Consider the following 24,489-nt stretch of genomic DNA (forward strand, 5'->3'; position numbering starts at 1 on the left):
TCAGCAACGAAGGGTCGTATCAACAAAGTTTAAAAATGCAAAATATAGAAAATTTTCTCAGCTTTTCAAAAATATTTTTTTCGATGGTGGGCAAACATTTGCATTAATTAAAAAAATGAAAAACTGCGAATATTTTCAGAAACGTCACCTAAAAATGGATTTAACTTGAAAACGGTGCACTTTATCAAAATTTCACTAAAGTACTTTTTGATTGCAAATTTGATTTTACATCGAAAAATGAAGTTGAAAAATTTTTGCGACCAATTTTTCGATTTTTTGAGAAAACTTATAACTCGCTCAAAGATTTTTTGCACAACCTGGAATTTTCTGAAAAGTTGGCATTTGATGTCCTCTAAAAAGTAAAAAAAAATAGTGTTTTTTTGCAAATCAAGTTTTAGTGTCAAAAAGTTAAATAAAAAATCACCAAAATATTTTTTACCGTGTATCATTTTTTTCCAGTGTAGTCCGTATCCATACCTACAACTTTGCCGAAGACACGAAATCTAGCAAAAAATTCCTTTAAAAGATACAGATTTTTGAATTTTCATACATCATTTTTGTCTGGACAGCTACCAAATTTGTATGGAAAATTATATGGACAAACTAATGATGCAAAATGGCTTCTTTGGGCATACCGAAGGCACCAAAAAAATTTCATTCGGATTAAAAAATCGAATGACCGAAATCTGAGAGAACTGCTCAGCAAGAGATTGCCCGGATACAAATTCGAGCATAAAACACAGCTAAACTGAGAGTATTTAATTTAAAAGCTATTTATTACCCAAAAGATTCCCAATATATATTTTTTTTTAAATCAGGGCTTCATTTTGGTACTATAATGCAGTTCCAATTTTGGCCGCATAGGTGGCGATGAAATCTAACATTTTCCAGTGACCTCCTAGCGAGTTGGTGTCTTAGACAAAGTTGTAGTTCTCGTCAAATTACGTATAGTCACCAAACATGTCAAAATTCTCAAAAATAACTGCGATTAGTTACAGTTAGTTTAAAAAATAGATATAACTAAAGTACCTTTTTCGAGTTAAAGGTACTTTAAGGTGAATTTTTTTAAAAAGTGTTTTGTTTTTTCTTTCAATTTAACCCGGTACAACCCAATTTTGAAATTGAATTGACTGTAAAATGAAAAATATGGCTCAAAGTAATGATAGATGGTGGTAGTGTTGAGATTGTTCGGACCGTATTAAGAGTTCCTTGCAGCAGCATTTTAGTTTATGCAGCTCAAAGCTAAAATAAGTTTAATATTTATTAGGTTCATGTTTTGAGCAGTTCTGTAGAACTTACATTTAGTCTTTTTCGGTAATTCATGTCGACGGAAATGTTTGGTAGAAGTACTTTTGCCCTATATCGTAGAAGCTAACTAGAATAGGCGTTGAGGATCGTTTAGGATTAGTTTAAGAATTCCACCATGGTTACCGGTGTAGTTACTGATCTCACCTGATGATTGATTAAATTTACATAGTAATTAAGCACTAAATTCATTATTTAGTTTGTAATTTTCCCACTCGCGAGGTCGGCTGTGGTGATCTTCCCGATCTTTTCTTTGTTTACATCGTCTCACCTACATTTCTTCGCAGTCCATTCTTTGACACTTCTTTGTTGCCCGATTGTTAATATCTGTCCTCGCTTCAACGAGGGGTTCGAACTCGAAGTTCTGACTCCAGCGCTGCCAGTGTTAACATCCCCCGACCTGTAACGCACTTCCGGTTCCTGCACCACCCTTGCGTTACCAATATCTTGACTGGAGCATGTCCTCGTTGATGGACCTTCACATTGTGAGTCCCTTGCTTGGTAGTACCCAAGTTTCCCAGGGTTGTTTCCGGGGACCGTTCCGGGTTTACTTGGAAGTGAATAGTTTCTATTCATTTGAGCGGTTTCCCCGATCTGTTTTGGATGTGTGTTGGGCTCTGGTTGTTGATCTATTGTGCCGCCAACTTGCGCCTCCTGTGCTTGCTTCGCTCCAATTGGTTGATGCTCCTGAGTGTTAAGCTTGCCTCTGACCTCTATCGACATTCCTTCATCTCGAACAGATGTCAACAAGTCGTTCGACGAGCGTGGTTTCTTCAATTTCGTTTTCTTGATGCTTTTTCTTTTAGTCGACCTTATTCTAATTTCTTTAGTAGCAATGGTGACCTCTGATGCAGCAGCGACTAGAATTGACATGTAGCCAGCAAAGGTGATTAAGTTGACCTGCATGAACTGCCGCTTGTAGAACACCCAGTTCAAACGCTGTTCCACTGGGAGTTTCCTGACCAGGTCTAGCAGTAAAGAAGGGTTGGACAGGTACGCCAGTTGACCTGTTGCTTCTATGTGGTCACATAAACCTTGAACCGCCAAGCCAAATGTTATTAGAGACTCAAGATCGTCCTCCAATAGTGCTGGCAAGCCCTGTAATTTGTTCTGCAAGGTGTGAATGATCAGCTCTGGTCTACCAAACAGCACAAACAAAGTGGACAACACTTGAGGGACACACGCCGGAAAAATGAGCTGGCCTCTAACTGATTCTAGTGCCTTGTCCTGCAGCGCATCTTGTAGTCGGGCTAGATTTTCTGCGTGGGAGAAGCCACACGTATCCGTTGAATTAACGTATGTGCTGTAAAAGAGTGGCCAGTCTTCCGGGTCTCCGCGAAATTTGGGAAGATCTGTAGGCATAACCTGTCGAGCTAGTAGTTGTTGTGGCGTAGGTCCTACCCAGTTAGGAAATGGATTGGACGGGACAGAAATTTCTTTTGTCGACCCCTTTAGCATTGCACCTTGTGGCGGCCAACGAAGCTCACCTTGCAGTGGCAGGTCATCCTGGACCAACCCTTGCGACCACTGTTGCGACTGGTCTTGCTGGGGCTGTCCTTCCAACGACGAGGCTTGTAGCGGTGCTCCGAGCAGCCAATCCAGCGGCTGATATTGCTGCAGCTTACTCTGTGGTGGCCAACACTGATTGAGTCCATGTGGAGGGCGCTGTTGCGGCTGGACTGCCCGTGGCAGCCAACACTGCGTCAGTCCTTGCGGTGGCCACTGTTGCGACGGGAACTGTGGCGGTGCTTCTGGCGGCCATCGTCGCAGCTGGCCTTGCTGGGGCGGCCAATCCTGCATAATTCCTTGCGTTTGCAAACCCAGCGTCAATCCTTGTGGCGGCCAACCCGGCATCGATCCTTGCGACGGCCACTGTTGCGTCTGGTACCGCTGCGGCTGCAAACCCTGTGGCAGTCCTTGTGCAGGCCAACTCTGCGCCAGTCCTTGCGTTGGCAAACCCGGCGTCAGTTCTTGCGGCGGCCAACCCGGCATCGATCTTTGCGACGGGCACTGTTGCGCCTTGTACTGCTGCGGCTGCAAACCCTGCGCCAGTCCTTGTGCAGGCCAACTCTGCGCCAGTCCTTGCGTTGGCAAACCCGGCGTCAGTTCTTGCGGCGGCCAGCCCGGCATCGATCTTTGCGACGGCCACTGTTGCGCCTGGTACTGCTGCGGCTGCAAACCCTGCGCCAGTCCTTGTGCAGGCCAACTCTGTGCCAGTCCTTGTGCAGGCCAACTCTGCGCCAGTCCTTGCGTTGGCAAACCCGGCGTCAGTTCTTGCGGCGGCCAACCCGACATCGATCTTTGCGACGGCCACTGTTGCGCCTGGTACTGCTGCGGCTGCAAACCCTGTAGCGGTCCTTGTGCAGGCCAATTCTGCGCCAGTCCTTGCGTTGGCAAACCCGGCGTCAGTTCTTGTGGCGGCCAACCCGGCATCGATCCTTGCGACGGCCACTGTTGCGCCTGGTACTGCTGCGGCTGCAAACCCTGTGGCAGCGCTCGAGACAACGTGTCATGTGGCAGTGCTTCTGGCGGCAACTGCCGTGACTGATCTCGCTCTGTGCATCCTGTCGTCGAAAAATCCCTTAGCAGTCCTTGCGGTGGCACACCTTGTGGCTGTCTTTGCATTGGTACACCCTGTTGTGTACCTTGTTTCGGATAGTTTTTATAGCTACTATTCATTGAAACGTTATGACTGGCTGGCATTTCGTTAATTTGTCTGACACCGTCTGATGATTCTTGTAGAACTGGAAATCCCATATCAGCAACGCTTGTAGTGATCGGAGTGAAACTAAGGTCGAAAGAGGGCGCGGCCGGCGTGTTCGCCTTTGCCGTTGCGAGCGAGAAACTTCTCGCCTCGTTTTGGCTCCACTGCATCTTGTTCTCCGTCCCTCCAATGGCTTGTTGTTGATTGGATCGGTCTGGAATCTTTACGGTGTGTTTACACCGTTTGATTAGCTCGCCGGTCTCTTTATCGTGTAGCATTTTTTCTCGCTCTGCAGATAGTTTGTGATGGAGAGTGCAGAGATAATCGGTTTTCTCCAGCATGAGGAGAGCTGGCTGATAACCGCTCTGGATACAATTCCTCGCTAAATCCATATCGCTTCCAGTTTTGGATGGTTTGCTGAAGGGCATCTTGGTAAAGGTATGACATAGAGAATACCCTACAGGGGCATCCTTAAATACCGTCATTTTCGTCGAGGCAAGTTCCGAGATGTCCTTAAATCTTTGAGAATGTTGAGATTGTTCGGACCGTATTAAAAGTTCCTTGCAGCAGCATTTTAGTTTATGCAGCTCAAAGCTAAAATAAGTTTAATATTTATTAGGTTCGTGTTTTGAGCAGTTCTGTAGAACTTACATTTAGTCTTTTTCGGTAATTCATGTCGACGGAAATGTTTGGTAGAAGTACTTTTGCCCTATATCGTAGAAGCTAACTAGAATAGGTGTTGAGGATCGTTTAGGATTAGTTTAAGAATTCCACCATGGTTACCGGTGTAGTTACTGATCTCACCTGATGATTGATTAAATTTACATAGTAATTAAGCACTAAATTCATTATTTAGTTTGTAATTTTCCCACTCGCGAGGTCGGCTGTGGTGATCTTCCCGATCTTTTCTTTGTTTACATCGTCTCACCTACATTTCTTCGCAGTCCATTCTTTGACACTTCTTTGTTGCCCGATTGTTGATATCTGTCCTCGCTTCAACGAGGGGTTCGAACTCGAAGTTCTGACTCCAGCGCTGCCAGTGTTAACAGGTAGAATAAACCAAGTTTTGTCAGAAACAAACATAAACTAAACAAGATAAATGCAAATGTAAAAAACCCTTTTTTGTCTTTATTAATTGAAAATCGTTTTTTTGTCAGGGCTAATGCCCTCATCTTGCTTTATCTCGCAATTTGTTGGTTCGATCTTCAATGTTAAAAAATGAAGCTTTTGTTTCAACAATCCGCAGTCCGATCAACAATAAAGTTTGATATATTGGAAGATAAAGACTAAGTGATTTTTAACTAAAAAAATGCAATTTTCACGGGGACCTTTATTCCAAAGCATCATATTTCACGGAACATGACCTTAAAAATCCTATCACATTTTAATTCATAACATTTTATTGTCAGCTATGCATTGTTTTAACCAATCTTTCCTCAATTAGTTTTTAGTCAGGTACTAATGTTGTCAACATTACATTTCCTATCGAATATACATAAAGTAAAACTGTTTAGTGAAATACTTGAAACAGACTTAAAATAGGCATTGCAAACAAATTTGATCTTGTTTAATGATAATAGAACATGATATCAAAACTTTAAAAACCCAATGAAAATCTTCTTGAGGGTTTAAGTTCTACAAAACAAAATCAAGAAGCAAAAACGAAATCTTTAAAATTTCATAATAAATAATCGTTAAAAGTCTTTAAATTACGTAAAAATTTCAACTTTTAAAATAAATTAAAAGAAAGTTTTTACTACAAGGAATGAAAATAAGATTAAAGAAGTTAGTTTCCGATGAAAATCTGGTAAAAACTATCAATGCGCGAAATAGTGAACTCTGATTGCTCATTTTTTTTATCTGCTCCATACGGATTTTTTTTATCATCTAATAGCTAACTGAACTTATTTTATATATATTCTGATTGCTTTCTCCAACCACGGTTCCTGTTCCATCGACTCAGAAAATATCCACACTATCCACTGAATGCTTTTTTTGCAATTCCGCTGTGAAACTGTCAACTTTTCCTGTCCTTCTAAAGAAATGAAACGGCCTACTTTTTCCTACCAAAAATAACAGAATCGAATAGCAACACTTTTCAAAATAAATGCTGAAAAGTTCTACTTTTCAGCACTGAAATGAGTGCTGAAAAGTTGAACTTTTCAGCACTTGTTTCGAAAAGTAAAACTTTTCAACATTTTTTTATTTAAACGATTTATTGGAAAAATACATGAAAATTTTACTTAAAATTTCACTCAATGGGTGTTTTTCGGAATTGCAAAAAATATTGTATGGAACTCGTTGCAAAACTTGATTTTTTCAACACTCGTCGTATTTATCCAACTCGGTGAACCTCGTTGGATAAATGTACGACTCGTGCTGAAAAAATCCTCTTTTTGCAACTTGTTGAAGATTGCTTGTTGTTAACTGACAGTTAAAACAAATTACTTTGAAAAAAAACTGAGAAATCTTTTAAAAAGCTATCAAAATATTCATGATGAGTAGGGAGCCCAGAATGTGGCACTTTTTTTCAAAACCTCTCTCCACAAGCTGAATTTTGTTTCTTGAGCCATTTTAGGACTCTGGGCCAAAAATGAGCTAAATCGATACTCGAAGGTGAAGTTTGTATGGGAAAAAGAACATACCAAAGCTGTAAAAGTTGACGCTAAAAAGTTATTAGCGATTTAAAAAAGTCTTTTTTGTATGAAAAACATTTTTTTCGCCAACTTTAGGCAACAAAAGTTACAGGTCTTTTGGCTACCTATCAACGACGAATAATATGATGTTGTTTGTTTAGTTTAGTCTTCGGTTGAAAAAAAAAATTCAAATAATTTTAAATATTTTCAGTAATTGAGTTGAAACTAACTTTCTTTAAAGTCATTTAAAAGCAAATGCAATAAGACAAGATCGTTAGTGGACCCATCTCAAAATTCATTAAAAATAACCCTGGTGCTGCAATTTTTAGAGGCAATTTTAAACCTCTAATCAAATTAGTTTGAGCTTTTCGGTCCATGTGAATATCATCTTTCTACCTTTATTTGATGTCATCAAACAAAAAAAACGAGTCACGAGATCATGGGAAACGAGCGCCCCTGATTCCAGGGTGTCACATGTTTGCTGTTCTCCAAAAATTACAACCTATTAGGACAGTAGCTTGTAGAACCATTAATTTGACGCTGTCGCGACACCTGTCTGCGGCCAAAAAGCTTCTGTTTCTTGTCGGTTGACGCCAGGTTTTCTAAGAATTTCGTTCAAATGGCTTTTTTTGGCAGTTTTGCAGAACCTTTGGCTCGAGGATCTTCACAGATCTTGAGAAGGCAACCAAGCGAGGCACTCTCGCTCGCTCGAAGAAATTACTTGTCAGATGTACGGAAAATTAGATTACACCACCGCAAGAATTCTGACCCCTTCCTGGATGGTGCAGAACCCGTGAAACCAGCTAACGCAACGTTACGACCGTTGCAAGGCTGCCTTGGCTGGATGAGGGCCCGATGCGTACATAAATGGCATTAGTGCTGGTTAATATCATGCTTCTCTCCCATTCATCGGTATAGTGAATTACCGAGCTGTCTCGTACCTGTTTTTGCGCTGGATCAACGCTAAGAACAGTGTTCTGTGGCCTGACTTTTAATTAGATTTTCCTTTTATTGTTTTTCCGCGCTGCCAAGATGCTCCGTAGCGTGAAACACGTCAACCTGGGAGATGTTCTGCCAGTCGCGAGTCAGTGTCAAACGACGACCAGCTTTGGAGGAGATTTTCCGCGATATGTAGCTAATCGGGAGCTACCGGCTTCGTGCAGATCTGCAGACGGCAAGCAGCGGTGTCGGTGAACTTGTGTGATCTTGGGGTCTTGTTACGCGCGAGTCTCTAATAAGTACTGTATCGGAAGGCACGTCCGTCAGCTCATACGAGGCACCACGTGGAGAAAGATCTTGAAGTTCGTGTTCATGCTCTTAGATCTCCTGACCAGATTCCTTCCCCAGGGGGTTTGACTTGTAATAATTATGATAAAGTCAACGATAATGACGTGAGAAGTGCAATTGTCAGAATAGGTGAGGTTACATGCTTTGCTCTAAACAATATGATAATCCCTCGGATTAGATGCAATTAGAACAACTGCTCAACCATGCTAGCAGGAAACGGTCATCAACCTCTTCATCAGCATCCGCAAACCAAAGTGGTAGCGATCGACCAGCAAATCGTGCTCAAGTCATCGACTTAATCAATTCCCTCAAATCTAGGTCAAGGCTTCTGCGTCTTCCTCCGGGGGGAGAGATGCAGCAAATTCGCCGCAATTTCATCATCAATTTCACGCAATTGCCACTCTTTTTTTCTCCCCAACCAAACAGCTTTTTCCATTAGTCCGCAGGTCGTTTACTCGCGCAGATCAATTTCCGCGCGCGGAATTGAGTCATCATGTCGTCGTCGGCTCGAGCCGCCATTCTAATGGTCGGTTATTGCATAACCTCAAAACGGCCACCACTTGGGGTGAGAATATAAAAATGAAGTGTTATAACGCGGCCCGATTACGGGGCGGGGATCGAAAGCGGAACGATCGATATTTTTTTTCTCTAAAACGGGAAAGCTTGGCCGGTTCAGCGAAATCTATCAACCTTGAGTTCAACCCACAAATGAGTGCACTTATTTTCACGCGCCTCGGAATTTGCACTGAGCTGGAAAATTGACTGCAATGTGGTAGGAATCCGGCGTGGTGTTACAGAGGATAATTCAATAAGTAAATTGTTGAGTTCCGCATCATTCATGGGTGGATGCATGTTGAACTTGGTAGCACCTCTATTATTGATATATTTGTAAATGTTATGTGGTTTTTCAATCGTAAAATGCCTATAGTCATCAATCTTTTAGGTTAATTGAACATGAAAATAAAACGGAGAAAGTGGATTCTCCATAGAAATAATCAATTCTCTATCGAAACCGGAAATGGATTTTATTTGTATTTTTTTATTTGACTTAAACTTTGTGGGGGCCTTCCCTATGACCAAATAAGCTATTTTGCGTTCAAGTCTCCATACAATTTTGGCTGCTGTCCATACAAAAATGGTATGTAAATATTCAAACAGCTGTAACTTTTGAGTGAATTTTCTGATCAATTTGGTGTCTTCGGCAAAGTTGTAGGTATTGTTGAGGACTTTTGAGAAAAAAATAGGCACACGGAAAAAAATTGCAGATTTTTTAATCAACTTTTTTTTAACTAAACCTCAATTTCCCAAAATACGTATTTTTTGATTTTCGAGATTTTTTGATATGGTTTAGGGGACAAAAATCGGCAAATTTTGAGCCATAGAGAAACATGGTCAAAAAATCTGCCGCCGAGTTAGGCTGGTACAAATATTTTTAAAAGTTTTTGTCACCCTTCAAAATTGGCCCGAAAAATCAGGGGGCAAAAAAAAAAAATTTTACAATAAACTTCAAAATTTCAATGAAAATTCAAGTGCAACCAGCTGAAATCAAATTAAAATACATTCTCCTGCGTTTAAAATCATTTTTTGCATGTTTGGGTTTATTAAAAAATCTTAAGATTTTTAGAAAAATTTCGATGCAAAATCTTTTTTTTCGATACAATTTTTGTTTTTGTGAGATCTTAGATTTTTTGAAAACTAATGATTGCAAAACAACTGAACTAGTGTAAAATGCATTTTAAAACACTTTTTTCATTTAAATGTGAAGATTATGGCTTGGTATTTAAATTTTTATATTTTTTTATTTTTTTGCCCCCCCCCCCCTTGACCTCGGCTAGGGCCGAGGGACAAAAACTTTTTTAAATATTTGCATCGGCCTTATGAATTTTTGAAAAAATAGTGATTTTTGGAAAAAAATCGAAATTTCATGCAAAAACAAGTTTGACATTATTTTTTAATACAAAATTGAATTTGCAATCGAAAAGTACTTTACAGATTTTTTGATAAAAGGTTCCGTTTTCAAGATATAGCCACCGAAAGTTTAATTTTAGCAAAATATTTGCAGTTTTTCGATTTTGAAAAATAGTGACCATGAGTGACCATTTCTAAAACAAATTTTTTGAAGAGTTCAGAAAATTTCCTATAAAATTGTCTAAAAGACATTGAAGATTGGACCTCGGGTTGCTGAGATAGAACCGCTTTAAGAAAAAGAAACACCAAAATTGAAGTTTTCTAAATCTCTCAAAAACAACTTACCATTTTCTAATGACGATATCTCAGCAACTAATGATCCGATTATCAATGTAAATAATTGAAACATTCGTGAAATTTCCTGATCTTTTCGAAAAAAATTATTTTGATTTTTTTCAAATCAAGACTAACATTTTCAAAGGGTCAAACATTAAATATTACGCCCATTTAAAATGCTACTCTTGAAAAAAATCCGGTTTGTTTTAAAAATTTGAGTATTAAAATCACTATTTTTCAAATATTCATAACTCGGTGTCAGATTTTTTGACCATGTTTCTCTATGGCTAAAAAGTTGCGGATTTTTGTCCCCTAAAACAAATCAAAAAATCTCGAAAATAAAAAAAAATACGTATTTTGGGATATTTAGTTTCAGTGAAAAAAAGTTGATTGGAAATTCTGCAAATTTGTTTTCCGTGTACCTATTTTTTTTTCTCAAAAGTCCTCAACAATACCTACAACTTTGCCGAAGACACCAAATTGATCAGAAAATTCACTCAAAAGTTACAGCTGTTTGAATATTTACATACCATTTTTGTATGAACAATGACGCAAAATAGCTTATTTGGTCAAAGGGAAGGCCCCCACAAAGTTTGAGTCAAATAAAAAAATACAAAAAATAAAAATGTTAGAAATCGGCCGATTTCGTTGAAATTTGCTCACTTGCAGTGTCAGCGTTCGTATTAGCTCACATTTAAATATTTTCAAAATCAACTCTAAATTTAAATTTGGGCTATTTGGTCCAAAACTGACGATTAGTTTGGTTAATTATATTTCATGATCTCGTGACACCTATTAATGAATTTCATGTTTAAAAAAACTAATTCAAGCTTGAAAGTTCGCATTGCTCGCTATAACTTTTAACATAAATCATCTGTCACGAGCTTTTGAGCGATAAAATGACCAAAGACCAAAGTCAACGCTCTTCGAGATTAAAATAAAAACTAACTTAATCCACCTATGTGGTTGATGCCTTCCTCACTTTTTACCAACAATGGGTAATATGAGTGGTTAGGACACATATTTCAGCTATTTTTTTAGGTCAAGAAAAATAAGTACACAGATATAACTTAAATTGTCATAACTTGAGACAGGGTTGCCAGATTTTCAATTACATGGACTCGTTGGAAAGGTCTCTTGATTACCTAACCAACGATGGGTCGGATGATGGTTCCGGACATCGTTTACATACATTTAAGTGAGATCCGGCTTACAAAAAGTACATAAATATCACTTAAGTGGTCATAACTCGAGGCAGGGTTGCCAGATCTCCAATGTTGTGGACTCGTTGGAAAGATCTCTCAATTACCTAACCAATGATGGGTCGGATGATGGATCACTTAAGTGGTCATAACTCAAGGCAGGGTTGCCAGATCTTCAATTATGTGGACTCGTTGGAAAGGTCTCTCGATTACCTAACCAACGATGGGTCGGATGATGGATCCGGACATCGTTTACATGGGTAATTCTCTACCAACTCACACGAAATCGGGAAAAGTTGCCCCGACCCCTCTTCGATTTGCGTGAAACTTTGTCCTAAGGGGTAACTTTTGTCCCTGATCACGAAACCGAGGTCCGTTTTTTGATATCTCGTGACGGAGGGGCGGTACGACCCCTTCCATTTTTGAACATGCGAAAAATGAGGTGTTTTTCAATAATTTGCAGCTTGAAACGGTGATGAGATAGAAATTTGGTGTCAAAGGGACTTTTATGTAAAATTAGACGCCCGATTTGATGGCGTACTCAGAATTCCGAAAAAACGTATTTTTCATCGAAAAAAACACTAAAAAAGTTTTAAAAATTCTCCCATTTTCCGTTACTCGACTGTAAAAAATTTTGGAACATGTCATTTTATGGGAAATTTAATGTACTTTTCGAATCTACATTGTCCCAGAAGGGTCATTTTTTCATTTAGAACAAAATTTTTCATTTTAAAATTTCGTGTTTTTTCTAACTTTGCAGGGTTATTTTTTAGAGTGTAACAATGTTTTACAAAGTTGTAGAGCAGACAATTACAAAAATTTTGATTTATAGACATAAGGGGTTTGCTAATAAACATCACGAGTTATCGCGATTTTACGAAAAAAAGTTTTGAAAAAGTTACTTTTTGCGTTTCTCTTTGTTTCGTCGTCCGTGTCTGTCGCGGGTGACCATGAACGGCCATGATCGATGACGACCAACTTTTTCAAAACTTTTTTTCGTAGAATCGCGATAACTCGTGATGTTTATTAGCAAACCCCTTATGTCTATATATCAAAATTTTTGTAATTGTCTGCTCTACAACTTTGTAGAACATTGTTACACTCTAAAAAATAACCCTGCAAAGTTAGAAAAAACACGAAATTTTAAAATGAAAATTTTTGTTCTAGATGAAAAAATGACCCTTCTGGGACAATGTAGATTCGAAAAGTACATTAAATTTCCCATAAAATGACATGTTCCAAAATTTTTTACAGTCGAGTAACGGAAAATGGGAGAATTTTTAAAACTTTTTTAGTGTTTTTTTCGATGAAAAATACGTTTTTTCGGAATTCTGAGTACGCCATCAAATCGGGCGTCTAATTTTACATAAAAGTCCCTTTGACACCAAATTTCTATCTCATCACCGTTTCAGGCTGCAAATTATTGAAAAACACCTCTTTTTTCACATGTTCAAAAATGGAAGGGGTCGTACCGCCCCTCCGTCACGAGATATCAAAAAACGGACCTCGGATTCGTGATCAGGGACAAAAGTTACCCCTTAGGACAAAGTTTCACGCAAATCGAAGAGGGGTCGGGGCAACTGCTGTGTGAGTTGGCGGAGAATTACCCACATGCATTTAAGTGAGATCCGGCTTCAAAAAAGTACAAAAATATCACTTAACTGGTCATAACTCGAGACAGGGTTGCCAGATTTTCAATTATGTGACTCGTTGGAAAGGTCTCTTGATAACCTTACCAACGATGGGTCGGATGATGGATCCGGACATCGTTCACATATATTTAAGTGAGATCCGGCTTCAAAAAAGCACATAAATATCATTTAAGTGGTCATAACTCGAGACAGGGTTGCCAGATATTCAATGTTGTAGACTCGTTGGAAAGGTCTCTTGATAACCTAACCAATGATGGGTCGGATGATGGATCCGGACTTCGTTTACATGCATTTAAGTGAGATCCGGATATATGTGAAAACACATTTTTATACATAACTTTTGAACTACTTATCGAAACTTCAAACAATTCAATAGCGATGTATGGGACCCTAAACCAAGTCGAATGCAACTGGTTCGATCAAAATCGGTTCAGGCAGTGCTGAGAAAACTTGGCAAGATTTTTGAACACATACATACATACACACACACACACATACAAACACACACACACATACACACACACAGACATTTGTTCAGTTTTTGATTCTGAGTCGATATGTATATATGAAGGTGGGTCTTCGAGCTTTTAATAAAAAGTTCATTTTTAGAGCAGGATTATAGCCTTACCTCAGTGAGGAAGGCAAAAGTCTGATAAAACTAATTTTCAAATTAACATCGCTATCTTTATTGTTATCGCTTTTTCGATAATTCTGTAGGCGATTAGCAATAATCTTATTGACTCATTTCTAATATCTTTCTTACAATTGACTAAATCAATCAATCATAATAAATTTTGAATGCTTTTACTAAGAGTATTTACTAGTAATTTAGAAAGTTTCAAAGCATTTTACTAAAAATACTAAAAACTAACAAAAAACCGTATTTTAGAAAATACTCAAATTTACATAATTTGCTACATGAAGTAAATTCTGTACACTTTTACACTTTTATTTAAATTTTTTTAATGCTCAAATTTTCAAAACAAACCGGATTTTTTCGAAAACAGTCCAGGCTCGATTATGCGAAGGCCTTGGAAAAATTTCATTTCGGGTAATCGAAACTTCGGATAATCGAATCACCAAATATTTTTTTTGTTCCCTTTTTTTAATTGTTGAGTTTAAGTAGGACCCCTAAACTACTCTAAAGTGATTAAGAATTTGTAAATACAAATTGGCGGCCAAAACGGCGGTGATGAAATATTAAAAAAAAACATTTTCTTAATTTTATAGGCATTCAACCATTCAAATCTGACTCAAATGGGTCGCAGGACTCAAATTTGATGATAAAAACACGAAAATTAAAAAAATGCGAAAAACATTTTTTTTTCGTGATTTGATTATCTGAAGTCCTATACAAACCTTCGGGTAATCGATTTTCGAATAATCGAAGCTTCGGATAATCGAGTCTGGACAGTTTATTCGAATTTTCGAAATTTATAATATGAGTATCAAACGAAGCAAAATTTTGTATAAATTTTCACTTTAATAAAAGTTTTTTTTAAATAAAATGCACAAATTTTCATAACACAGCGATTTTTTTTGAAAGTACTGAAATTTTTATAATTTGCAGAATGGGTATATACCAAACGATTTGAAATTTCGTATGTATTTGCAGTGTTTCAGAGTTTTTTGAATTAAATACTCCAATTTAACAAAAAACGTATTTTTTCGAAAATACATACTTAAATTTTCATAATTTGCAATATGGATATCAAACGAAACAGGTTTTGTACAGGAAGGTGCTGTGTCCTATCCCTCGCCTAGAACAGACCAAAATCCATGATAAAGCTGTCTGACCAAATCTGTCAGACCAAAGAGCAAAAAGTAAACAATCTTGGTCTTCAACGTAGGTGCACACAAATCAAGAAAAGAAAATTTGAAAAAGAATTTTATTTTTTCATTTCAGTGACTGGTTTTGGACTGCAAAATTGAATGTACGTCAGAAAATGATTAAAACGTACGACGGCCTGTAAACCGACAATTAAATAAGCAGTTAAAAGCCTTATTCACCCAATTTAATTTTTGATCGCGTATTCGGTTTACACCTGAACAATCTTGAAATTATTTATACGGATTTGTGATTCCTCTCTTTCCATCATTCCCTTGGTTTTGTATGTATTTTCACTTAAACTCGAGTTTTTTGTTGTAAAGTAGGTACTCAAATTTTCACAAAATAACGTATTGTTTTGAAAGTACTCATATATTTATAATTTGAAATATGGGTACATAACAATTTCAAATTTCATTTAACTTTCTTTCGGAATATAAAAACAAAACTTTAGGGTAAAATAAATACCATCATATCAAAATGATTTAGAGACGAATTTGCAAGTTTAATTTGAAGAACACTTTTTGGTTAACTCTGCAGATTATGAAGACTAAACCTCCACACTAAACCTTAAATTGAGTAGCACCGCAAAATCATGTAAAAAATTGCATCACACTTAATGTGCAAGGAACACAAATCGGTCAATATTATCGAAAGGTGGATAAGGCCGTTGCAAATTGTACGAAAACTTTTTCAATATTTATGATTATGTAAAATTAGGGATTCAAAATATTTTTTTTCACAAAACATCAAAATCTAATCTAATCAACTGAAAACACAATTTTAAATGCATTTTCTTGCGTTCAAATTCATATTTAGCATGTCTGGGATCGATTATAAATTTATTGATTTATTTTTTAGTGATATTTCGTTGTACAGTACTGTAAACAGTTTTTTTTTGCGAAAACAAACATTTCGTCAAAACATAGATATAATTTTCTAATAATTTTCATTGAAATGTTAGTTCCATGGTTTGTAATTTCAAGTTTTATTTTTTTTCTCAAAGGAAGGATCTTTATTACATTTCCAACAAAGTTATTAGATTTTGAAATTGACACTTTTTTTCACAGCTGCTCATGAACAACATTGATCGACTTTGCTCACCTTCCCATACTTCACCGATCCACCACTTTCTTCGCCTCTGCCGCCGAACCAGTGCATATCACTCATAAATTATAAATGTGCCTCGTAAAAGCAGCCCCCCGAACTATCGAGCACATAACACGCAGCAAATAATAAAAGAGCCCGTGTGTGCAAATTATAAGCTTTAGTTTGAGTGGAAGCCGGCCTCTCTTTCCTCAATTCTAGCGCTGCGCAGTTCCCATCGAGCACCACCATCCAAACCATCCGACACCTTCGCGATATGTATATGAATTATTTAATTCGGAAAACTAGACCTCTCACTTCAAAACTGATTGACCCACATTTTAGCACTTCGTTCCATCCCGCACACACACACACACTTCCTCCTCACCTAGAGTGAGAAAAATTTAAATTACCAGGTGTGAGTTTTGTGAATGAATGTGTTTGTGTTCTATTTGAGGTTGTGAGTGAACTTGAAAATAGGTGAAATGAAACAGAAATCCAGAGAATATTTGTGCTGGGAAGATTTGAACTAAAATGGGAAGGTCTAATAATATCTCTTTTATGCTGTAATATTACTTGAATTTAGAATGAAAAAGTGGCATTACAGCAAAAGTGGTAAATATACATATTTTGCGATTGAAAATATTTTCTTTCTGACAAAAAAGAAGTGAGAATATTAAAAAAATAAAAATAATTATATGCAATCAAAAAACACGTTGTTCTCCCCCAGCAAAAACAACTTCGAAAAGAGAGCAAACATCGATTAGCATAAATTTGGCATCGCATCCATCTCCTATCTAGACTTGCTTAAAAGGTTTGCTTTTTTCGTACCCCATTTTTTTTTTGCAAACTCAACACCGAGCGGCAACTTCCGATATGTTTTCGGTGGCTTCTAATTGCTAGCAGTTTTTTTTCTAGAGCTCGTTACTCTCAATTGGCGTATTCTTCCTCTTCTTTCATTTTTGCATTAGATCAGATAACATTCCACCTTTGTTTTGACGCAATTTACGCGGTGGCGTGGATCAATTGGTGAGGAGAGGAGTTCGCGAGAAAATTATGTAAAGTACACACTACTTTTGTAAAGAGGGTGCCGGCAAATTGAGGGGAAATGATAGCGAAAGAAGCATTTGCCGAAACAAATACATTTACACCTCAGAATTGGAGTGCATTTTTTGTGATGAAACGATTTTTTTTGGTTTCATTTGTTTTGGTTATTTTTTCAGGTGAACCTAACATGTTTTATATTCAGTCGAAAACAATTGTAATGTTTGTTTTCTTTTCAAAAAATGCAGCTAATTTGATTTTATTCAGCAAAACTTCAGGTACCTTATAACTCTGTGAAGTCTTTTTAATTATTAATCAGAGAACAGTTTTGAACAATTTGACATATTTTGGCATGATTTGTATATTTCAGTTTTAAAATTGTCTTTACATGGGGAAATTCTCGTATGTTTGGTAGGTGAAGCACTTGCTCCTAACTCCACCCAATTTGCTGGTTTTCAGCTATTTATCACCCGATGCCAGTTGAAAATGCTGATACAACAACTTTCGAGGCCCGCTGATTTTAGATGCTGTTCCCCTATGTTGTACATTTATTTGATGCTGAGTATTTCTTCAGAGTTTAGTAGGGCCTTCGTTATTTCGGCCGCGCAATTCTCATCGTTTTCGTTTTTTTTAAATTTATGTTTTTCATGCGTTTCTTGTGAGACCGTTGAGAAAAAATTTCAAAGTTTATGTCACCCTTCCTCCCCCCCCTCCATTTCAAATCGATCCGAAAAATCAGGGGGCAAGAAAAATATGTTGTTGAAACACTTCAAAATTAATTTGAAAGTCCAATCAGCATAACACAACTTGAAATGCATTTTCTTGCATTAATAATCATATTTAGCACGTTTGAGCTTATTTTAGAAATATCTATATTTTTACTTTTTTTAGCCCCCTCTCAACTTTGGTCAGAATCCAGGGACATATGAGCAGTTCTCTCAGATTTCGATAATTCGATTTTTTTGTATTTTTTAATCCGGCTGAAACTTTTTTGGTGCCCAAAGAAGCCATATAATTTTCCAAACAAATTTGGCAGCTGGTCATACAAAAATGATGTATGTAAATTCAAAAAATTGTCTCTTTTTAAGGATTTTTTTATCGATTTGGTGTCTTCGGCAAAGTTGTAGGTATGAATATGGACTACACTGAAAAAAATGATACACGGTAAACAAAATTAGGTGATTTTTAATTTAACTTTTTGTCACTAAAACTTGATTTGCAAAAAAAAAAACTATTTTTATTTTTTTATTTTTTGATATGTTCTAGAAGACATAAAATGCCAACTTTTCAGAAATTTCCAGTGTGCAAAAATCATTAAGTTATGAATTTTTGAACCAATACTGATTTTTTCAAAAAATCGAAAAATTGGTCGCAAAAATTTGTTAACTTCATTTTTCGATGTAAAATCAAATTTGCAATCAAAAAGTATTTTAGTGAAAATTGAATAAAGTGCACCGTTTTCAAGTTAAATCCATATTTCGGTGACTTTTTTGAAAATAGTCGAAGTTTTTTCATTTTTTTAAATTAGTGCACATGTTTGCTCACCTTTGAAATTTTTTTTTTTGAAAAGCTGAGAAAATTCTCTATATTTTGCATGTTTGAACTTTGTTGATACGACCCTTAGTTGCTGAGATATTGCCATGCAAAGGTTTAAAAACAGGAAAATTGATGTTTTCTAAGTCCCACCCAAACAACACATCATTTTCTAATGCCGATATCTCAGCAACTTATGATCCGATTTTCAATGTTAAAATATGATACATTCGTGAAATTTTCCGATCTTTTCGAAAAAAATATTTTCAAAATTTTTAAATCAAAACAAACATTTCAATAGGGCCAAACATTCAATATTACGCCCTTTTGAAATGTTTGTATTGGATTAAAAAATTTGAAAATATTTTTTTCGAAAAGATTGGAAAATTTCACAAATGTTTCATTTTTTAACATTGAAAATCGGACAATTAGTTGCTGAGATATCGACATTAGAAAATGGTGTGTTGTTTGGGTGGGACTTAGAAAACATCAATTTTCCTGTTTTTAAACCTTTTCATGGTAATATCTCAGCAACTAAGGGTCGTATCAACAAAGTTCAAAAATGCAAAATATAGAGAATTTTCTCAGCTTTTCAAAAATATTGTTTTCAAAGGTGGACAAACATGTGCACTAATTTAAAAAAATGAAAAACTTCGACTATTTTCAAAAAAAGTCACCGAAATATGGATTTAACTTGAAAACGGTGCACTTTATCAAAATTTCACTTGAGTACTTTTTTATTGCAAATTTGATTTTACATCGAAAAATGAAGTTGAAAAATTTTTGCGACCAATTTTTCGATTTTTTGAAAAAATCAGTATTGATTCAAAAATTCATGACTCGCTCAAAATTTTGCACAACCTGGAAATTTCTGAAAAGTTGGCATTTGATTTAGAGGACATCAACATATCAAAAAATAAAAAAAAATTAAAAATAGTGTTTTTTGCAAATCAAGTTTTAGTGACGAAAAGTTAAATAAAAAATCACCAAAAAATTTTTACCTTTTATAATTTTTTTTCAGTGTAGTCCATATCCATACCTACAACTTTGCCGAAGACACCAAATCGATGAAAAAATTCAGATTTTTGAATTTTCATACATCATTTTTGTATGGCCAGCTGCCAAATTTGTATGGAAAATCATATGGACAAACTAATGATGCAAAATGGCTTCTTTGGGCATACCGAAGACACCAAAAAGTTTCAGTCGGATTAAAAAATACAAAATAAAAAATCGTATGACCGAAATCTGAGAGAACTGCTCATATATGTATGTGTGGATATAAAAGCCAACTTTTGCGCTATTGTGTTATGAATTTTCGAAAATAGATGAAAATATTCGGTACAATTTCCTTTTTAAGAATTCCTAGATCTTTTTACGAACAAAATTAAAAAAGGCATTTTTTTATTATTCTAGAACTGGGGCACCATTAAAAAAATTTATCATAAGTTTTATATAATTTCAAATGCGATTTTACATCTCAGAAGAATTTATTAACAGAATAGGGTCCTAAAGCCCTACGTAAATTTTGATGTACAACGGTTAAAAACGCGCCTGAAAACCATTTCTGAAAACTTTTTTTTTATTTTAATGCAAAAAAAGATTGAGAAGACAACATTTTTTCGATGGATCAAAAATGGTCCTTTTGAAACGAGCTGTCAAGTAGGACCTTTTCTGTCAAAAAGGACCGCGAGGTTAAAAAAAATAGATAAATAAGAAAAATAAGTTTTGTCGCTGCAAGCAAAAATATCAGCAATTTAAGCTTGATTTTAGGACCCAATTCTGGTGGTTATTTTAGAACATTCAAAATTCATTTTTACAAAACTTGGCAAAAAAAGTTTCAGTTTCGTTTTTTTCTTTATTGGAAATTGGGTGAATAATACCTCGTTATAAAAAATTGGGTATTATTTGGATGATTATCACAGCAACACAAACAAAATGAGTTTTGGAATGTTGAAAGTTTGGTAAGTTGAATTAATTGATTTTACCTAAACATGCGTAAAAATTTGAACCTGATAAAAATTTGCCACAAATTAATGTAATATTAAACATTTTTGACACAAAATTTGTTATTATCATTGAATATAACCACGATTTTATTTTCAGTGAGCTAGTACCTATCTTTAAAGTTTCTTCTGATGATGATTCTTACACAAATCCATACACAAATTGCTGTCAAGTATTTTTAAATGTAAAATCTGATTTTTTAAAAGATGTTCCTCAAAGTTATAATTTTTAGCCGGATTTTGGTATTATTGGGTGCCCAGAATATGGAACTTTTATTCAAACCCTTACTCGACAAGCTGCATCCTTGGGATATTTTGAACCACTGAGCCAAAACAATAGTCATCATTTACCAATAGATACTTGAGGGCGATGTTTGGATTGATCTTTACCAAAATTACTCAAAATTGCCTCAGACGTTTAAACCAACCTAAACAATAGTTTTCTGCTTGTGGAGCAGGGATTCATTTTTATCTGGCCACTCTAATGCATAGTAAACAATTTCAGTTTCAATGTCAGGCAAATCTGGTCCCGAGTTTGGCCTCTTGAATTTATCATGAAACAATAAAGATACCAAAAGCTAAATACCCAAAGAATAAGCCTAACAATTTCTCTCATTCCACTTTCCATCTTCATTTTTTTTTCGCCAGACAACTAAATACATAACCAAATGGGCCGAGAAACGGTTTTTAATTCGTGTCATCTTTTCATGCGCGGCCCTCCAAAATGTTCGTGAAAGTCGGCAGCGGAAAATATGCTGCCTTTGCTTATGGGTTAGCCCGGTTTTCCATATATTTCCCCCCAGTTCCCTTCCTCTGTCTGCACGCCAAAACTGTTCATTTGGCACAAGGAAAGTGATTTAGTGCTGGTGGAAGTGAATGAAACCTAAAAAAGTAAAATTTTCAGTTTGGACATTTGGCACGAGGTCACATTTCACTATCACGAAAGGGACAGTTTTTTTTGGTTGGGTTTGTGGCGTTTCGTTGAGTGTTATGATTGATAATGTTCTTTTTTATATTTTTTATAAATGTTCTACTTGGTCAACCGAAATAATAATTGTCCAACTCAAAAATTGTCCTCATTTTGTTGGGTCAATGTTCTAGTTCCCCTTCAGTTCTCCATTTGATTACGCCAAACCACCTCATTCACAGCAATTTCAGGCCACCCAGCTTGGAATGTCCCGCGTTACACCGATCAGTTCCAGTTTCGACACTTGACGGCATCTTGTCCCATTAGAAACACACTCTTTTTTTCTCGAGCATTTGTACAGTTTTACAGCTGCTCCAGCACGAGTAATTGGTGGTGCTGTACCTCTTCAACGGATCAGCTTCTTGAGTTGAGTGATGTAAACGCTTTTCTTCAATACCATGTCGATCGCCGACGCGTTGCTCTGTGGTGGCGGCGGCAATTGGTTCTCGAGATTTGATTTGCAACTTCAAAGTTGGAAAATTTGGCCGCCCACACACGCTCGAGTGTTGATGCTCAGCCGGGCTCGATGGCTGGTTGAAAAGTAGAACAAACAGAATTAACAACACACTTGGCTTGGTTTGTTGGGTCGTAACATAATTTCTAAGTAACTTCTTGGGAATTTACGTTTAAACATTTCGTAACATTTGCTATTTGTCGCTATGAAGCCGCCATCTTGGAAGTTCAGATAACGTACACTTAGAATCAGTATTATACATATTACAATAATAACACGAATGTGTGTTATCCTGGTTGAACACAAAAATCCCATGCAAATGAGAAGAGCAAGATAAAACATGTGAGCGATTCTCTGAGATTTCGGTCATTCGATTTTTTTTTGTATTTTTTAATCCGGCTGAAACTTTTTTGGTGTCTTCGGTATGCCCAAAGAAGCCATTTTGCATCATTAGTTTGTCCATATGATTTTCCATACAAATTTGGCAGCTGTCCATACAAAAATGATATGTGAAAATTCAAAAATCTGTATCTTTTGAAAAATTTTTTTGATCGAGTTGGTGTCTTCGGCAAAGTTGTAGGTATGGATATGGACTACACTGAAAAAAATGCTACACGGTAAAAAAAAATTTGGTGATTTTTAATTTAACTTTTTGTCTCTAAAACTTGATTTGCAAAAAAACACTATTTTTATTTTTTTTATTTTTTGATATGTTTTAGAGGACATAAAATGCCAACTTTTCAGAAATTTCCAGAATGGGCAAAACATCTTTGACCGAGTTATGATTTTTTGAATCAATACAGATTTTTTCAAAAAATCGAAATATTGGTCGCAAAAAATTTTCAACTGCATTTTTCGATGTAAAATCGAATTTGCAATCAAAAAGTACTTTAGTAAATTTTTGATAAAGTGCACCGTTTCCAAGTTATAACCATTTTTAGGTAACTTTTTTGAAAATAGTCGCAGTTTTTCATTTTTTAAAAATAGTGCCCATGTTTGCCCACCATTGAAAAAATATTTTTGAAAAGCTGAAAAAATTCTCTATATTTTGCTTATTCGGACTTTGTTGAAACGACCCTTAGTTGCTGAGATATTGCCATGCAGGAAAATTGATGTTTTCTAAGTCTCACCCAAACAACCCACCATTTTCTAATGTCGATATCTCAGCAACTATAGGTCCGATTTACAATGTTAAAACATGAAACATTCGTAAAATTTTCCGATCTTTTCGAAAAAAATATTTTCAAAAATTTAAAATCAAGACTAACATTTCAATCGGGCCAAACATTCAATATTACGCCCATTTGAAATGTTAGTCTTGATTTAAATTTTTTGAAAATATTTTTTTCGAAAAGACCGGAAAATTTCACGAATGTTTCATGTTTTAACATTGTAAATCGGACCTATGGTTGCTGAGATATCGACATTAGAAAATGATGGGTTGTTTGGGTGAGACTTAGAAAACATCAATTTTTCTGTTTTTTAACCTTTGCATGGCAATATCTCAGCAACTAAGGGTCGTTTCAACAAAGTCCGAAAAAGCAAAATATAGAGAATTTTTTCAGCTTTTCAAAAATATTTTTTCAATGGTGGGCAAACATGGGCACTATTTTTTTAAAATAAAAAACTTCGACTATTTTCAAAAAAGTTACCTAAAAATGGTTATAACTTGGAAACGGTGCACTTTATCAAAAATTTACTAAAGTACTTTTTGATTGCAAATTCGATTTTACATCGAAAAATGTAGTTGAAAATTTTTTGCGACCAATATTTCGATTTTTTGAAAAAATCTGTATTGATTCAAAAAATCATAACTCGGTCAAAGATTTTTTGCCCATTCTGGAAATTTCTGAAAAGTTGGCATTTTATGTCCTATCAAAAAATAAAAAAAATAAAAATAGTGTTTTTTTGCAAATCAAGTTTTAGTGACAAAAAGTTAAATTAAAAATCACCAAATTTTTTTTTACCGTGTATCATTTTTTTTCAGTGTAGTCCATATCCATACCTACAACTTTGCCAAAGACACCAAATCGATCAAAAAATTCCATCAAAAGATACAGATTTTTGAATTTTCACATATCATTTTTGTATGGACAGCTGCCAAATTTGTATGGAAAATTATATGGACAAACTAATGATGCAAAATGGCTTCTTTGGGCATACCGAAGACACCAAAAAAGTTTCTGTCGGATTAAAAAATACAAAAATTAAAATTAAAGAAAAAAGACCGATTCCGTAGAGAACTGCTCATGTGTAATGTTGATTTTCAGTGTACGGTCACAAAAAAGGTAAACAGTTAAAGAAATGTTCTCAATACCAATTTTCAGCCAATATTGGAATTGAATCCCCAATAATATGATAAAAATTGCCATCAGGAGCACAAATCACGTAAATTTATCAAGAATCTATTGTTTAAATTGTGAAAAACTTGACAATTAAAAATCAAAACATCGATTTGTTATGGGCTACCATTTGACAGCTCGTGCTTGTTGCTGTGGGCTCTCATTTGACAACCCTGCCAATGTCGACTGCTGGAATAGG

At 36.0% G+C, this 24,489-nt stretch overlaps 2 protein-coding genes across 4 annotated transcripts in view; one reads left to right on the top strand and one right to left on the bottom strand.

The window, feature by feature from the left end:
• Positions 1–24,489, top strand: part of LOC120432140 (uncharacterized) — a 500,008-nt gene that overhangs the window by 107,935 nt on the left and 367,584 nt on the right. The window lies entirely within an intron of this gene.
• LOC120431526 (uncharacterized) lies at positions 1,186–5,029 on the bottom strand. 3 transcript variants are annotated; one of them, XM_039596624.2, is made up of 3 exons: positions 4,814–5,029; positions 4,661–4,736; positions 1,186–4,603 (listed from the first exon to the last, which is right to left on the bottom strand). In XM_039596624.2, the coding sequence occupies exon 3, from the start codon at positions 4,492–4,494 to the stop codon at positions 1,573–1,575; it is 2,922 nt and encodes a 973-aa protein (XP_039452558.1). In that variant the 5' UTR covers positions 4,495–4,603; positions 4,661–4,736; positions 4,814–5,029; the 3' UTR covers positions 1,186–1,572. The 3 variants fall into 3 exon arrangements, 2 of the variants coding, with proteins under 2 accessions (XP_039452558.1, XP_052562089.1); XR_008211719.1 differs by having other exon boundaries at positions 1,186–1,375; positions 1,453–5,029; XM_052706129.1 differs by having other exon boundaries at positions 1,186–4,736.

The sequence above is a fragment of the Culex pipiens genome, chromosome 1 (assembly GCF_016801865.2).
Source record: "Culex pipiens pallens isolate TS chromosome 1, TS_CPP_V2, whole genome shotgun sequence".
NCBI lineage: Eukaryota > Metazoa > Arthropoda > Insecta > Diptera > Culicidae > Culex > Culex pipiens.

Bases quoted from the DNA above. Each gene is read 5' to 3' on its own strand.
- LOC120431526 (XM_039596624.2), bottom strand. From the start codon at position 4,494: ATGACGGTATTTAAGGATGCCCCTGTAGGGTATTCTCTATGTCATACC.